General features: G+C 39.3%; 1 protein-coding gene across 3 annotated transcripts; it reads right to left on the minus strand.

Annotated features, from left to right (window-relative positions):
- Window positions 1-757: 757 nt before the first annotated feature.
- On the minus strand, window positions 758-15,984 carry APOH (apolipoprotein H). Of its 3 annotated transcripts, none has more exons than XM_072746772.1 (10): window positions 15,862-15,952; window positions 14,658-14,715; window positions 13,457-13,562; window positions 12,613-12,789; window positions 11,246-11,342; window positions 9,839-9,915; window positions 7,653-7,841; window positions 4,436-4,615; window positions 2,389-2,586; window positions 758-909 (listed from the first exon to the last, which is right to left on the minus strand). In XM_072746772.1, the coding sequence occupies exons 3-10, from the start codon at window positions 13,518-13,520 to the stop codon at window positions 854-856; spliced, it is 1,038 nt and encodes a 345-aa protein (XP_072602873.1). In that variant the 5' UTR covers window positions 13,521-13,562; window positions 14,658-14,715; window positions 15,862-15,952; the 3' UTR covers window positions 758-853. The 3 variants fall into 3 exon arrangements, with proteins under 3 accessions (XP_072602873.1, XP_072602874.1, XP_072602872.1); XM_072746773.1 differs by having other exon boundaries at window positions 13,457-13,559; window positions 15,862-15,935; XM_072746771.1 differs by lacking the exon at window positions 14,658-14,715 and having other exon boundaries at window positions 15,862-15,984.
- Between the last annotated feature and the right edge of the window lie 2,016 nt (window positions 15,985-18,000).

Below are 18,000 nucleotides of genomic sequence, written 5' to 3' on the forward strand. Positions count from 1 at the left end.
ACTGCAGCAAGACAAAGGACAGAGAACCTGGTGCAGGTACTGGTAAGTTGACAGATTTGGTCATAGGAAGATTATTTTATCTTATTTTATTTTATTTTATTTTATTTTATTTTATTTTATTTTATTTATTTTATTTTATTTAAGACTTATTTAGAGAGAGAGTGTGTGTGCATGTATGTGCATGAGTGGGGGAGAAGAGGGAGAGAGAGGGACAGAGAGCATCTCCAGCAGGACGCCCCCCTCCCCCTGCTGAGCATGGAGCCCAATATGGGCCTCGAATCCAGGACCCTAAGATCATGACCTGAGCCAAAATTGAGAGTCAGCCACTTAACCAACTGAGCCTTCCGGGTACCCCATGGGAACATATTTTAAAAAGTCTTTTCTATTTTCTTGATGCAATAGGAGCATGATTATCTGGCGAGCGTGAGGGGAAAGAAGGTGGCTAGGAGAGGGTTGAGAAGAGAAATAGCCACCTTGGAGAGGAGGAGAGCGCACAAAGTGAAGAGATATGGTAAGATTGCTAGGCAGAGCTGAGGGCTCATGTGATGGTTCTCTGGACCATTCTATGAAAAATACTGCAATCGGTTTAGGCATTTGAGAATAGAACAAGGGAGAGGGGAACTGAGTTACCTGAATAATAAGTGTACTCTTTCCATTCCACAGCCATAAAATTTCCATGTTCCAAATGTTCAGATTTCTTAACCAGCTAACATAACGTAACATAAAGTAAGCTACCACACCGCAGTGACAGAGAGGGTAAGTTTTCAGTCACTTTATTTTTCCACCTTTCTTTATGTTCCTTGGACAGACACCGATTCCAGTATGGCCTTTAATTCTGAATCTGAAAACCAGTTTAGCATGGCTTTACATCTGATGCATCGGTTTTCCAGAAAGCCAGAGAGCTGTGTTCTGTTTGGGAAGGAAAAGAGAAAGATTCTAGGCGAAACAATCATTTCTTAAATTTGTTAAGTAGCTAAGCCAAATCAAATACATTTTACAAACGTGTGGGAAAATTTAATTATATGAATAAAACCATCGACTGTGAGGTTTAAGTGTTAGGAGAAAACATCAGGGAAATGATAAGGCACTCATTTCCAAGAGAGAAAATAAAAGGTTCTGTATAATTCTGACAGTCAAGATTAAAAGGAAAAAAAAAAACTATATCAGGCTTTTATTTATTCACCGATACACTAACGGTGCTGCATCTGTCTGAAGATTGTAAGAGACAATAGCCTGAAGAAATACATCAACAAAACTCTGCTTGTCTTTTTTTATTATTATCCTAATATTTTGTATTCTGATTTGTACTAGACTTCATGTCCTCTGTCGATTTCAATATTTAACATCTGCCCAGGGGTCTGCTATATTTTGAACAATTTATCCAGTGCATTTCTAACTGTTACTGATTATAATAACTATCACTGTTTGAGCACTTACTCTGGCTTGGATCATTCCGATAATCAAACCCATGAAGTAGGTATGAGTACTAGTTATCATTCCCTCTACTGTCTCTAGCTGGTCACTTCTCAAAACCCTCTCTTCTCTAATCTGCCTGCCCAATATAGAGCTGTCCACATTCTTGGAACACTTCTAAACTAAGAGCCAATAGTAACTTCAGCCTCTGGCTCATTCTTCCTCTACAGTACAAGGATATTTAAACCCTAAACCCCCAAATTTAAAAAGTCAGCAGTTCTAAATGCTGATCATTGTACGCTTCTTTACCTCACACAAACATGATCCCATCTTCCTTAAAATATTTTGCTCTAATGAGTACTTTGCTCTAATGGGTACTTTTCAAACTCTAGGAATTGCTGAAGGAAGGGAAAAAATGTTAGAAGATCTATAAACCAATCACCATTACCATGAGTTACTTTGTAATTGAGGTGACTTCTCTATAACTTGGGACCAAGAGGCAGCAAATATTATTATTATTCAATATTCCATGAAATATTTTTATTCTTATTTGAGCTTAACCTGAAATTATACAGGACGGCATAATTCATCTCAATATTCATTGAATAAAATTGCAATCCTGAGTTTTAAGGAAGAGAATTGGAAAGGAAGATGCTATTGCAAGTGAAAAAAAATGAATCCATTTATTGCTTCATCGTACTCTTTCCTTTGGTCCCTGCCTCTTTTTTAAAAACCCAGCAGCCAGGGGCTCAGGTCATGATCCCAGGCTCCCTGCTCAGCAGGGAATCTGCTTCTCCCTCCCTCTCTGCCCCTCCCTGCCATGCACCTGCACACGTTCCCTCTTACTCTCTCTCTCAAAAAAAAAAAAAAAATCCAATGGCCAAACTGATATGGCTTCTTATTATGTAACTAAAGTACTTATTACGGTGAGGGGCAAGTGGAAGTCCTAGCTAAAAGTACCAGTGTTAGACTCACCCTTGAAGCATTTGGGGATTTCAATGGTGCCATCTATGCACTCTGCATCCTCTGTGTAGCTACACTTCTTTTCCTTATTCTTGCAGTAGAAAGAAACTTTTTGACCATGTAGCATTCCATCCTTAAATTTTTCTTGAAGCTTTACTCTCTCTCCTTGGTATAGCACAGTAGCTTTTTTAACAGATAATTTACAAGATGCTGAAAGAGACAATATTTGTAGTCAAGACTTAGGAGTTCATTTAGTCTTTCTTAAGGACAACATAGCATGTGAATTAGTAGATGAGTACACCTGAAACAAACTGCTCAAGACAAGAAGACTCCAAGTATGTTCATAGTGACTAATGTCAGTGTCAGTGCTAATAGCAATTCTTTATCAATAGAACCATTAATCATGGCTTCCAAGATGCCTTTTTCTCCCCCCTGTAGTAGTGACATATGAGGGTCAAAGCAGAAGCATCAGATTTTAGGCGTCAGTGAAAAAGAATTTCTACCAGATATAGCCATTTCATACATACCTCCACTGCCCCACTTAGATCCCATTTATTAAGCTAGTGTAGCCATCTACCAGCCACTGTGTGCATTGGCTGATAATAGCTCATAAAGGTTCCTTTCTCTGAAAAGTTGCCCTCAGCCATAAGGGAGCTGCCTCTTCTGGGAGCAAATCAGCCCCCACACGAAGGTCAGGGAAGGGAGCAGCCCATAGCCAATGACTGATTAATAAAAGTATTACAAGAGGCAGGTCCCCATTCCCTTTGGCGGGACCCATTCTGGAGTAGAATTCATGTCTAGAGCTCCCCAAGGGGATGAAACTGAAACCAGACTCCTGTTGAGACCACATATTTGTTCAAAACTTAGTCCCTGAATCATCATCATCATCAGCAGCAGCAGCAGCAGCAGGAACTTGGTGGAAATGCACATTCTCAGGTCCTATACCAGATCTACTGAATCAGAAACTCTGTGTTTAAATAAGCCCTCCAGATGATTCTGGGGTACAGGGAAATTGCGACACTCACTGAATAAATCATCTGCACTTGAATCCCTGTCTTAGGCTCTGCTTCTAGGGAACCCCAACCTAAGACACTAATTATACATCATTTTGCCTGCAGTGCCTAATTTTCTTTTCTTTTCTTTTTTTTTTAAAGATTTATTTATTTATTTATGATAGATATATATGTAGAGAGAGAGAGAGAGAGGACACAGGAGGAGGGAGAAGCAGGCTCCATGCTGGGAGCCCAGCGTGGGACTCGATCCCAGGACTCCAGGATAGCGCCCTGGGCCAAAGGCAGGCGCTAAACTGCTGAGCCACCCAGGGATCCCCATAATTTTCTTTTCTGCTTAGACTGCCTAGCCCTATGGCAACCTGAGCAGAAATATAGTGCTAATACTCTTGCATAGGCATGACCCCAGATCGAGGATAGACACCTAACTCAAAAGGAACCAGTGTTTCCAGGAAAAGATGCCAGTTAGTGATGAGTCCTTTGGCTGAAAGGTCCTAGTGTAGAGTCAAGCCATGTTTGAAGTGAGTGAGCAGGGAAACACGGAGATGAGAGAGAGACCATGAGGCCACTGAGATATGGAAAGAGTAGCAATAGGGCCTGACTTTCAGTTCCAATCCTCAGGAGGACCAGTTGCATTTCATTTCCTCATCTTCCATGTCCACATGATCACTTGTTGCCCATTTATGACAAACCCCCATTTCCTTGAACAATCTTGAATGTGTGGTTGTTTTTTGCAATAATGAGAAGAGTCTAGACTAGAAGAAAGCAGAAAAGGATGCTCACAGGAAGGCAAGTAGAGGAAACCCACACAATCTTCCACCATATCCTCAATGTTACAGATCCTCAAAGGATCTGTTTATCCTCTACAGTATCATCTCAAACAAGCTTCCTAAGCATGAAGCTCCCCTTGCACATGTGAGTCCTAAAGTTCAATAACTGAAGCAAGTCTGAACAATGAGCAGAAAATGATTGGCACAAGAAAATGGCAAGTAAGGTTAATCCCCTGGATAAATTCAGACATGAGTTATGATCTTACCCATATTTCATACCTTTACAACTTGGTTGTGCAGACCAGTTTCCAAATTTGTTACATTCCACTACTTCCGGGCCATCCAAGGTATACGTATCATGGCATCCATACATGGCTTTATCCTTGTAATAAAGTATTTGTTTTGCAGGATAGTTCACAAACCCATTATCTGGTCTTGATGGGAATGGGCATTTTACTTCTAAAAAGTGTATTCATTAAGACATATTAGTATAAAAGGTAGTACTTTCCCATAGTTATGAAATATTTACTTTCCAGCTTCCATTACTCCCATTGAGCCACTGGGTGTTCCTGTAGCTGGAATGCAATTTCTAGGGACCTAGGTGTTCAATTCTGTCCCCCTTATCTTATGCTCACATGACCCTGGATATTAAAAAGAATCAATACTTTGAAAGTTAAATCAGTGAGTTACCAAGTTCTTTGGGCTCTCATACAATCACAAGGTATTTTTTTTTCAAATTTCATCTCCATGCAGTCTAAGATGGCAGGTTTGAAAGAAGAAAAAAGAGTCTGTCTCTTTTAATCAACAAACCATGAAATTAAAACACAAAGACTCCCTCCACACGCACTAGCACACCATTATTGGATTTCAGATGTTAAATCTAATTCTTATGAATGTCTTCAGTCTATACTAGAAGCCAGAATGAAATATGGAGAAACATGGTGCTTCTAGCTGGCACCTGAATCTAGGAGTCTATAGTAATATTTAAAAAATAGTCCATGGAAGAAAAGAAAAGCTCTTTTCTATAGAAGTGTGCAATCTAATAAATAAAGAAGAAAAGATAAAAAGTCACCAGTCTGCAACCACCAGTGTCATGACTAAGTCGAGGATCCTCAGAGGATGTCAAAATTCCAGCTAGAGTAGATATTCACACAATTTCAAAGTATTACCCACCATTTGCTTACTAATTTCAAAGAGGAAAAGATGCCTTTACCAAAAGAAGATCTAACAATCCACCTGACCAGGGATCCCTGGGTGGCGCAGCGGTTTGGCGCCTGCCTTTGGCCCAGGGCGCGATCCTGGAGACCCGGGATCGAATCCCACATCAGGCTCCCGGTGCATGGAGCCTGCTTCTCCCTCTGCCTGTGTCTCTGCCTCTCTCTCTCTCTCTCTCTGTGACTATCATAAATAAAAAAAAAAAAAAAAAAAAAAAAAAAAAAAAAAAACAATCCACCTGACCAAGGGATCAAATGAAGCAAGACCAGTGGCACCTCCTGATGTGATGGATTCTTAACAAAATTATTTAACTTGAAGCTAATCACAAGTAAATCATCAACCAGATTCAGATTATGGAATATGCTAGAAGACAAGCCTATATTCTTTAAAAATATCAAGGAAGGGCACCTGAGTGGCTCAATTAAGCATCTCTCTCTCTTTCTTTCTCTCTCTCTCTCAAAGATTGATTTTATTTATTTATTTATTTATTTATTTATTTATTTATTTAGGGGGGGAAGAGAGAGAGAGAGCACAAGGAGGGGGAGCAGCAGGCAAAGGGAGAAGCAGGCTCCCCACTGAGCAGGGACCCTGGAATCATGACCTGAGCTGAAGGCAGATGCTTAATGACTGAACCACCCAGGTGCCTCTAAGCATCTGGCTTGATTTCACCTCAAGTTGTGATCTCAGGATTGAGAGACTGAGCCCCTCATTGGGCTCCATGCTGGGCATGGAGTCTGCTTGGCATTCTCTCTCTCCCTCTCCCTCTCCCCCTCCCTCTCCACCCCTGTACACACTCGCACTCTCTCTCTTTCTCAAAAAAGGATATAGGTAAATAAAAATAAAAATGCCAAGGAAAGACAATTATAAAGTCAGAGGGTCATTCCTAACCAAAGGAGACTAAGGAGACATGACACTAAACCAAATGTGTGACACTTGATGAGATCTCATGTAATACAAAACTGAACACTTTCAGGTCAATGCAGGGGGGGGCGGTGGTTGCACATGAAATTAATGTTGTTAATTGTTTATATTATTATAATAATTTAAATCATTATTGTTAATAATTCAAAATGCATTAAATGTCTTGCCTACAGTGACAATGTTCTTGTTCTTAGGACATTCATGCTGAAGTATTTATGGGTAAGTGTCATGATGTGTACAACTTATTTTCAAATGGTTCAGGAAGAAAAAACATCTGTCTATGGAAAAAGAGAAAGAGACATAGAAAGTTACAACATTTTGGCAGTTACAACAGATGGCATTATGCATCTAGGTGAAAGGTTGAAAAAGAAAAAAAAAATGACCCTATTGCTTAGGATTGAAAGAATTAAATGAGATGACACATATACAGCAGGAGACGAGTGCCTGACCCAGAGTTTCAGTCCCTCAGAGGTGCTTTGTATCATTATTGGTAGTTTCCCCATGTTAAAAAGCACTTATGCTTTGGATCATTCAAGACATATCTGCAATATCTACTTAGGAGAAAGTAGTAGTCCTCAGTATAACTCCTTGTGTACATGATAAAGCCTATAATTTTGCTACTTTTGTGTAGTTGACAAACTCAAAGATAACGAAGATAGGTGAAATTGAAAGAGGAAGGGGGTGCCTGGGTGGCTCAGTGAGTTAAGCATCTGACTCTTGATTTCTGCTCAGGTCATGATCTCAGGGTTGCAGGACTGACCCTCATGTCAGGCTCTGTGCTGGGCCTGGAGCCTGCTTGAGATTCTCTCTTCCCTTCTCTCTTTGCCCCTCCCCCTCTCTGCAAGCACATGCATGCTCTTTTTCTAAAAGAATAAAAATAAATAGAAGAGGAAGAATTTTCATAATTTTTTAAATCAAATATTCTTGTGATTCTTAGTAAAAGCTTGTGACAATCTGACTACAGCCCAGTTTTTCACCTTCATCTCCTGGTACTCCCCAGTTTAATCCTGGCTTCTCTCTACCAGCCTCACCACCATATTCGACTGTCCATGCACACACACTGTTCTCTCACATCTCCCTGATTTTCCATGCCTTTTCCTTATTCTCCATTCTCCTCTTCCAGGAAGCTCTCCCAAGCAACTCCAAACAGTTCATTGCATTATATTTAATTGTCTTGAGGTCAGAAGCCAGGTCTCATTCATCTGATATCCCCAACACCCAGCACACTGCCTGGCACATGGTAGATATCAATAAACATTTGTTGAACAAGGCCATTGGAAACACTCAATGATAGAATTTTCCATACTTCTCAAACATGGGATTCTATACTATTGTAATAGTTTTGTCTAGTTGCACCTACCTCTGCATTCTGGTAATGTAGTCCAATTTCCATGTGCTGTGCATGTAATTGTATCATTTCCAAACATAGCATAGTGTGGCAAACATTCAAAGACAGCCTTGTTTCCAAAGAGGGAGTTGTTTGTAGCCAATGGCTTAAAAACACTAAGTGTTGCAAACTTAGGTACCGATGGGGGAGGGCAGGTTACAGCTGGAAAAGAAAGAATGATCACTCTTATGAAATAGTTGAGTCCTTTAAAGATACTCTTTACAGAAAGGAAAAAAAAAACAGATTAACTTGAGAGAATGCAAAAATTGATCAAATGCCAGGGTAAAAACAATCTATTGTAGAAGTTGTGCAAGAAAATATGATTTGAAAATCAGATGTCTGAACCAGTCCAAAGACTGAAAAATGAAGTAAATCTAAGTTTCATTACCACTAATTTGCCTATTATAATGACACAATGCATAGGTTTCCCTAAGTCTTTAATCTAAATGCTACGTGGAAGATGTTTCTGGAAGTGAATTGGTGGAGAACCATACTGCAATAATTTTTTTAAGATTATTTATTTATTTATTTATTAGAGACAGAGAGAGAGAGATAGAGAGAGAGAAATAGGCAGAAAGAGAAGCAGGCTCCATGCAGGGAGCCTGACGTGGGACTCAATCCCGGGTCTCCAGGATCATGCCCTGGGTGGAAGGTGGTGCTAAACCGCTAAGCCACCGGGGCTGCCCCATCCTGCAATAATTGCTGATGATAGCACTTGGTACAAAGTCGTTTGTGACATCTCAGTTCCACTGCTGTTTTACATTTGTTCCTATTGAATATCTCCTGCTTTTGCACTCTGTATGTATGGAGCTTATATAAGTAGCTTTACCTGGAGGCATAGTAGGGATTGTCATCTGGACTCACTAATATGGGGTTTCAATAAGTCCAGGGAGAGTTATACCAATGTAAAGAAAGTCAGTGCAGACCAGAATGTGATTTAATTTGAATTATTTAGATCCTTGCTACTCAAAGTGTGATCTATGAGCCAGCGGCAGAGGAAAGCCTGGAGGCTTACAAGAAATGCAGAAGCTCAGACCCCACCACGGACACTTGAATCAAAATCTGCATCTTAACAAGATGCCCAGTTGAGTCATACATATGTTAAAGTATGAGAAGTTCTCACTTAGATGAGATTGAAGAAAAGTAGACTTTCTGTTTGTAACCAAGAAGAAAAAGTAACTTTACATAATTTATATAAATCTGCTTACAAGGGAAACAATAGGAATCATGGTGATTTTTAGTGCTGAGTAAAGAACTCTAATTTACCCTTAAAAATACTTTGGTAGTTCAGCTTTTCTTAAACTATCATTGATTTGAAATTGCTTTACTTTGTTACTGGCTCTTGCTAGGACAGGCCTCACTGAAATGTTAAAGAACTGCAACCATTATTGTAATGCAGGGGCCTCCTGGTCAATGATTGTACTGGACTCCTATGAATCACAAGTTAGGGAACATCAGAATGTCCCTCCCTAGATGAACAATGCCCAGAGCCGACCCTGACTTCGTGACTGAGTGTCCCTTGGATAAACCAGCAATGTTTTGGGGGGCAATCCCACCCCACTCCTATGAGGCAAGGCCCTTACATGGAGTCCAAGCTCACTGTGAAGGTTACTTTCCTGTCTCCCTCATCACTAGACATACTTCCTGGGGGCAGACTGAAGTCTTCTGAGCCATGTAGCCTCAGTGCTGAGAACAGGATATGGCACACATTAGGTCCTCAACACCTGTTTATGGAACACAAATGGGTGAATGTATAAATGAATGAATGAGGTCCCAGAGTAGGAGGAAGATGTTTGATCTCACTAGATGTTCTTCTAGTCAAATGATGGCAGTCTGCGATTGACCAACGCCACATGTATCCAAGCCCCTGCCAAGAACTGTGAGTGATGAAATGAATAGACCCAGATATCTCTGGATCCACGAGGTGAAGGATACAAATGTGTTCACAAGTCAAACGCTTTCTTTCTGTCATTCCAAAAGGGTTGTTGCATCTTCCAAGGTGAGTTGATATCAGGATGGACACTCCCCATAAAGGTGAGCAACTGTCCAATGAAATCAAGACTGAGGGATTTCCAGGGTGTGGAACATACAGGTGTCAAACCAGCAAAGTCCCAGGCAAACCAATTAGTCTCCCCATAACTGGGTTCCCCCAGACTCACGAGTACAGACAGGAAGGTCAACACTCCATTTTCCTTCCTCGGTGCATTTAGCAGAGCTACTTCCATTTAGATAAAACCTGCAAAGGGAAAATGGAACCCATCAAGCAGTAAAAGAATCCATTGATGGCATTTCAAATGTCTTCTCCACTGAGCATTGCTTCAGATTAATGCTACCGACTTTCCCCCTATTTTGTAATGCTGTTTTCCTGAGTTGCTCAGCGCTCATTTAAGGCTCATCAAATTTCCCAGCCCAGGGCTGCAGAGGTCTCACAGAAGAATGAGAAGTTTCCATAGCTATGAGCGTAAAAGCCAAAACCCCAAATCCCTCTTTTCCAATCAGCAGGCCAAATTAACAGCTTCTTATGTGGAGCAAAGAAGCGTCTGTCTCTTCTTCAGGATCACAAAAGTGAATCAAACTGAGTCATGGCTGCTATCCATTTTCTGAAACGATTCAGTCTACTGACATAAATGGGTAAAAACAATGCAGTATATTTCCATTGAAAACACTGTCTCCTCGAAGCGAATTGTTTCAAGGTACTTTGTCATCAGACCCACAAATTAATTGATGTTTCAGATGAAAGGAGTCCAATTCTCTTTAACACATAGTATTTCTTAATTTCCAATTCCGAGCAAGAAGTCTCGGTGCAATTTTGCCCTAGGATACAGACGACGTGCTATTGACAATGTCACTGGCAGTGCCTTTGCTCATAAGGCACATAAGCTATATATGACCCACTGTACATGCTTTCTTGCTGGGAATGCTGTCCTGCATTGCGTGAGGATTAACAGAAGTATGTTTTATACCACCACACACCCAACCTTCACCAAAGAACTCCCTTCCGGGGGCAGCCCAGGTGGCTCAGCACTTTAGCACCGCCTTCAGTCCAGGTTGTGATCCTGGAGACCCAGGATCGAGTCCTGTGTCAGGCTTCCTGCAGGGAGCCTGCTTCTCCCTCTGCCTGTGTCTCTGCCTCTCTCTCTCTCTCTTTCTGTGTCTTGAATAAATTAAAAAAAAAAAAAAAAACCTCCCTTCTGGAGACTCCCAAGTCAGTCAATCAAATTAGGTTCATAACTAAAGCTCAAGTCCAATTCCTAAAGTATCTTAACCTTCATGCCAAGATTTGACCAGAGGTGATTAAGAATTATTATCCAGTTTTAATCATTCCAGTGTACCTCCTCAGATAAGTAATTAATTGGGAGAAAAAAGTTTTAATGCAGTAGCAACTTCACATTTCACGAGTTGTTATGGTTTCCCCAACCCCAATACCACTGTGATATAGATTAAAAACAGGACTATAATTGATTTGTATTCAGCAAGTCCAGCCTGAAGGCTAAAAATAAAATATGTCTTGATGTTTAGCTTAAAGGCACAGAAATGTTCTGCATCTGTTGGCTAGACGTCCTTACCCAGTGTTACAAGCAAAACTGATCGTGTTGGGATATTCAAAAGTTGTATAGCGTACAGCTCCATTTTCTAAGATTCCAGCAAAAGGACATACTCTGGCTGTAATTTAAAGATAAAAAGGTGAATTTCAATTTATAGAATTTTTCATTAAAGCAACAACATATAAACTCATTTCTATTTTTTGATCCAATAACTCTGTTAATTATTCTAAGAAAAGAAATCAAAGTTAGTCAAATGATATATGCACAAAGGGGCTCATTGCACTGTTATCTCTAATAACAAAAATTGGACAGGCTAAATGTTTAACATCAGGTGATTGTTTTGATTAATTATGGCAAATCAATAGTTGAACTCTCATGTAGCCAATACGAATATGAATTATGAAGAGCATGGAGATACAGTTAATGTTTATGCTATGCAGATGAAATAGAAAGATATAAAATGGTACCTACTCTCTACAATGATGCAAAAATACACATGTGGAAAGTAACTTGAAAAAATGAAATTGGTAGTGTTCTAGGCTTATGACCAATTTAAAGAAAGCTTTTCTCTTATGATGTTATAGCTATTTTTTATTAAAAATCGTGTTTAGTCCTTTTTAAATCAAAAAGCATGCTAAAATCACTTTTATTAAATATGTGATTTTCACAAAGGTCATGTTCATATGACCAAAATAACCAGAGCTCATATAGATCCATATAGTTATTTTTACTGTTTAACTTCTACATAAAATTGCCAGAAATTCTATTGGGTTGATTGCTCTATATTTGACTGCCAAAAGTAATGTGGGCATGGGACCACAGAACCATGGTCTAAGGAATAAAGAAAAGCCACCATCTACCATGAGGTGATGGCAATAAATTTATACTTAAGTTTTTAATATGTGTATATATAAATTATTGTAACTTATTATAAATTATTAATCATATATAATTCATATATTTATTATAAGGTATTATAATGTGATGATTATATTAGATCTGCTTTAATTTTGAGGCAAAATCCAAAGATATGATGATTCCTTGTGTTTTATTTAGTCAAGAGTCTCTTTGGTATCTAAATTTTGGAGTATCTGTACATCTTTTTTTTTTTTTTTTTTTTTAACTCTGCAGTGTTTCTCTCTCCTATACCCTGGCAGGTCTTCACTCTCCTACTTCCGGGCTATGCTCACCTCCTCCTCTCTAAACAGCACCCACTGCCTCTGGTCTCTCCTCCCATGAACATCCCCGCAGGTCCTCTTGTGTCTTCGCAGCTCTTCCCTCTGTGCCTCTGCTGGCCCTCTGTGCCCCCAGCATGACAAAGTAGATGTTATCCCCCAAGTGTCCAGAATCCAATGAGGGAAAGCAAGTGGGAGAAGGCACTGACTTACGTATACACCTCACGGTGTTCGTGAGCCAAATTCCTGTCAGAGGGCAGGTGAACCGTCTCGTCAGACCTCGGAACACATAGCCCGGCTGGCAGGAGTACGTTATCTGCTCCCCTGGGTCATAGAATGTTTTTAATGGAACAACTGTGGCAAATGGTATATCATCTGGTTTGGGACAAGCTGAAATAAAGCACAAAGTGGTTAAGAAATCCATATTTTTCTAAAATAAGGTGAAATCAGAGAGGGAGACACACCATAAGAGACTGTTAACCCTAGGAAACAAACTGAGGGTTGCTGGAGGGGAGCAAGGTGGGGAGATGGAGTAACTGGGTGATGGGCATTAAGGAGGGCACGTGATGTCATGAGCACTGGGCATTACATGCAACTGATGAATCACTAAACTCTACCTCTGAAGCTAATAATACACTATATGTTAACTAACTGATTTTAAATAAAATTTTAAAAAGAACTCTATATTTTCACTTTTAAGCTCAGCTAAAAGTTGAGTTTTTAGCTTTTCATTTTTCCAGCACAAAAATGAAAAAACTATTTAATGCTGCCAAAAGTAACTATGCCAAGTTCTATGTCAAATATTTCACATATGCAATATCTCATCTAACCTCCTCAACAACCCTGTGAAGGATACTATAGTTATCCCCATTTTATTGGTCAATCCATCGAGGCTTCAACTGGCTGAATACCTTAGGGAGCTTTAAGTAATGACAATATTGAAGAATCGGTATCCAGCATCTGCACTAGAGAGAATTTTAATTATCATTATTGATCCCTGTCATGTGCTAAGGGATTGGATATATTAATTATATTTGCAAAAGCAAAGAATACTTACTCCGTCCTGCAGTAGCAACATGGCAGAGAACACTCGAGAACAAGATGAGCCACAGAGAAATCATTATGGATGACACACACGGGCACTACCAAAGTGGTTTCCTCTGCTAAAAAGAAGGATGTAAATATAAAAGTGCTTAAACATTAACCTCTTCTCCTGTATCCTTTTATCTCTGTCAATAGAAGGTAAAATATCACAATTTGAAAGGAACCCTGAGACTTATTTTTTAATCATTTACTTTCACTTCTGTGGGTCTGTTGTGAAATCTTTGGCAAATGGTTTCCGTCTTCATAGCATTTATTTTAACAGCACAACACTGCCCGTTATCACCCCTGATAGAATCCTGGTGATTCCCAGATTGTCAGGCCTCTACACCACACCTCTCATCCTCCATCCTTAGTTTTGTATACATAGTAGGTGGAGGATCAGAAGTGAGGAGCACCTGCTTCTCCCACCATCTTGATGTAGAAACCTAGGACCATCTCTGGGTTTCAGTCTCCACACCTCTAAAATGATATTCCACTTTCCAGATGTATGATTCCAAAGAACATCCACCAGGGAGGCATCGAAAATTATAATGCCTAAAAAAACCGAGTTCATCATCTTCCATCACAAAATGATGCTTTCTTCCAGATTTCTGTTCTACCTGCAATTAGTAATGAGACTGTCCTGGGAGCTCCAGGCGCAAGTTTACAGCTTTCCTTAAATCCACAGTCTTCTCACATCAAGTCAACACAAAGTCCTGCTTGTTATTCCTAATGCTTAGATCTGTATAGGCAGATTTCTATATCTGTTTTAGGAATTGGAAAGTTGACATGAAGTTACAAGTTGGGACTCAGAGAAGAACAGAAGTTGGGTAGGAGGAGACAATGACCAATGCTGATGATGTTGCTTAGGGGTTCAGAGAGGACCAGCCATGACTCCTTCATCCTCTCATATACTCTTTGCTCTCAAGGACTGAATATACAAGTGGACGATGGCCAGAAAATAAATAAAAATAGAACTCTGACCCCTAGTTTCTGTAGCAACCAATCTGGCAAGCCAAATCATGACCTCCATGAGCAATTGAGCAATTTACTCAACTTAGGACAAACTGGAGAAACCCAAATATGTTCTTTAATGAATTGCATAGGATGCCCAGCTTCTAATTAGTACACTTCCGCCATCCCTATCATACCAACAACCTCCCATCAGGACATACCTGAAATTGGACCTTTCTGTCCACAATTAAGTTTGGCCACTCCTCTGACTTTGACTCTCTGCCAAATGCAAATGACAGTGATTGCCTCCCTTGTTATGGCAAAGTCTGAGTCAACTGTCTTTGCAGGTTCTCAGGTCTTTGAGGTCTAAAGTTGGTCTTTGATGTCTAAAGTTGCTTGATACACATCAGTTTAAGTAATATCCTTGTCAGGCAGTGATTCTTGAACTATGCTTCTAATGAACATTGTGTTCCATGACAAGAGGAAAAGTATACTGCCACTAATAGAAAACAATCGTAGTCCTTCCCCTTCTGTGATTAAACAACAATCTTTACAAATACACACACACACACACACACACACACATACACTCCACCTTCCCTTTCAAAGGGTTTTCTAGATCATCCACAGGCTCTAATTTATCGTGGAGAATTCCTTTAATGCATGGAGAAGAGAGAAGCTAAAGAAGACAAGACCGAGTTGTTCTACAGAACAAAGATCTGAGGTAGATGGAGGAAGAGAGAGAAAAACCAAATGGGCTGGGCATCAGGAAAACAAATCTGAGAAATGTGAAACTAAGAAGAGACATTTTTGGCAACAGATGCAAATGCAGTGATAGATGTTGAGAGAAACAGTGACAGAAGAGGGGTTTTTAACAATATTTGCTGACAGATGTGCACCTTCACCTGAGGGGACATTTTGGAGTGGTGAGAACATTCTATATTTTCTTTTATGTGTTTGTTACTAGTGCACATGCAATGATCAAAACTCATTTTACTAAAACAAGTGAACAAAGAAATAAACAAAAGACAGAAACAGACTCATAAATACACAGAACAAAATGATGGTCTCCAAAGGGTGAGGAATGGGCAAAATGGGTGAAAGGAAGTGAGAGGTACAGGCTTCCTAGTCACTGAATGAATAAATCACAGGGATTAAAGGTACAGCATAGGGAATATAGTCAATGGAACTGTAATAGCATTGTATGGTGACAGGTGGTAGCTACACTAGCAGTGAGCACAGCATTGTCAAGTCACTGTGCTGTACACCTGAAATTATGTAAAATTGTGTGTCAACTATAATTCAATTTCTAAAAAATAATTTATGAAATAAAATTTAAAAATCCATCCAATTAAAAAATTTAAAAAATAAAAATTCATCCAATTAAACATTTAAGATCTGTGCATTTTATTATGTTCACTATACCTCAAATTAAAAGCAGCGCAGTCCTTCCTTCCTTCCTTCCTTCCTTCCTTCCTTCCTTCCTTCCCTCCCTTGCACCCTCAATCCCTCCATTCCTTTGTCCTTCCTTTGTAACTCTGTCCAAAAGTCATGGGGCAGACTCAGTGGGGCAGTCACATTGACCCTTGAGATGCTGACAGCCCAGTGTTGCTGCAGGATTGGCTACAAAAAGGGATTGAGAAACAGGCAAATATATGAGGGATGATGGGAGTCAGGATTTTTACTGGTGGGGAGAAGAAGCAAAAAGGAAAGAAGGAAGGCTTAAATAAACCCTGTAGCTTTGGATTGGAAGTAGTGATAGCAGTACAAATTTTGCATATATATGGACAGAAACAGAAATTATAGATACAAATTATAGATACACATGGGTAAGTATGTGTGCCTGTACATACATATTATTCCTAGCTCTTTCCAAGATAGCCTGGGAATGACAATATACTTAGTATATTGTCTAGGCACACCTGGTGCCTAGATCTTGGTTTCTACTATAACTATCCATGGAAAGGCACCAAGGCTACTTGGAAAATTGGCTGAGTCTAGGACTAGAAAGTGTAAGCCAAGTCTGGAACATTATGTTATGAAGAACAACTCAGATAATGTTCAGAGAATGATAGGGACATGTTAAAAGGACCCAGAAGGCATTTGAAGGGGCTCTCAATATGAGACAGTTTGAGCGTCAAAATAAGTAATGATAGTAACAAGTTATAATCCATTGACTAAAATGGAAATAAAGGAGTCCATTTTGATAGCAATAAACATATTAACAAGTATATTGGAAGATAAGAAAGTTTTCCTTATGGTAGAGTGCCAATCAATTAATGTAATAGGAATACTGGAATCAGAACATTGTCATTTGGAAATCATCATAGAAATATTTAATTCTAAAAAAAAAAAGAAAAAAAAGAAATATTTAATTCTGGCAAAAATACCAATGGATGTTAAACTAGGGGTATTAGTGGGATTAGAAATGGGATGCTCATATAGCCTTAAAAATGTCTCCACTTAACATAAGTATTTATTACAAAGAGAGAAAAAAGGAATTTATAGTGGAAAGATTTGGCAGACATCATCTTAATCAAATTATCAAAATTATATCACCATTAATGAGACAAATTGACATAGTATGCCCCCAGAGAGGATGTAATGGAAAGGACACAGCATCTCTTCTGCAACAGTCCTGCCCTTCACTTGATGACCTGGGTTGTGTCATGGGAAAATATTGCACATACTCAAGTTGAAGGACATTGTGCAGAATGACTGCCCTGTAATCTCCAAAATGGCCAAGGCCATGAAAGGCAGAGAAAGACTGAGGGACCTTAGGGAGAATTGTTACGTGAGTGTGCCATGTTGTTGCTGTAAGTGCCTGAGGGGATGTTTGGTGAAGGTTGAATGGGGTCTCTGGGTAAAGAGTATTTGGAGGTTTTTGTTCTATTCTTGAAATTTTCTGTATATTTTAAATTTGAAGTTGCTTAAAAATATAACAACACAAAACAAATATGTGCCCTTTTTGTGGTTTCCTTGAGGGTGGTCTTAAGCCAAACTGTATAAGGCCTCAACTTTTTTTGGCATCACCCCATAAAAATCAGTATAATGGACAGAATTTTTTCAATTTTAAGTTTGTATATATGTATGTGTATGTGTGTGGATATGCAGGCGTGTGTATGAAGAGAAGTAGTCATAAGCAGTTACATATATATTATGTATACATGTTATTTTTGAACCATTGACATCCAGCTCCTATTTGCCAGCTATTAAACTTTGGAAAATAATGCAAAAATTATAGTATCAAGCCAATGAAGAAACAACTAAATCAAACTTAAGTCTGGACAGCTTTTCAGGGGAGTCAGATGTGTTTGTGGTTTCAGGGGAAGCTGTGTATTTTCCCTTTTTTGTTGTTAGTAAAATTTTCCCTGGTTTGTGTAATTAAATACAAAGATAATGGATGGTAATATGCACAATTAATAAATTATCATTATTATTAGTCCTGAGTGTACTGCCACTTGAACATGTCTGAGAATTACAAGATGTTCTCAGAACTCTTCCAAAAACACACATGGATCTAATGAAGAGCCTTCACAATGAGCCTTAGGATGAGATGCAAGC

Source organism: Vulpes vulpes, chromosome 2 (assembly GCF_048418805.1).
Source record: "Vulpes vulpes isolate BD-2025 chromosome 2, VulVul3, whole genome shotgun sequence".
In the NCBI taxonomy this organism is placed as follows: Eukaryota; Metazoa; Chordata; class Mammalia; order Carnivora; family Canidae; genus Vulpes; species Vulpes vulpes.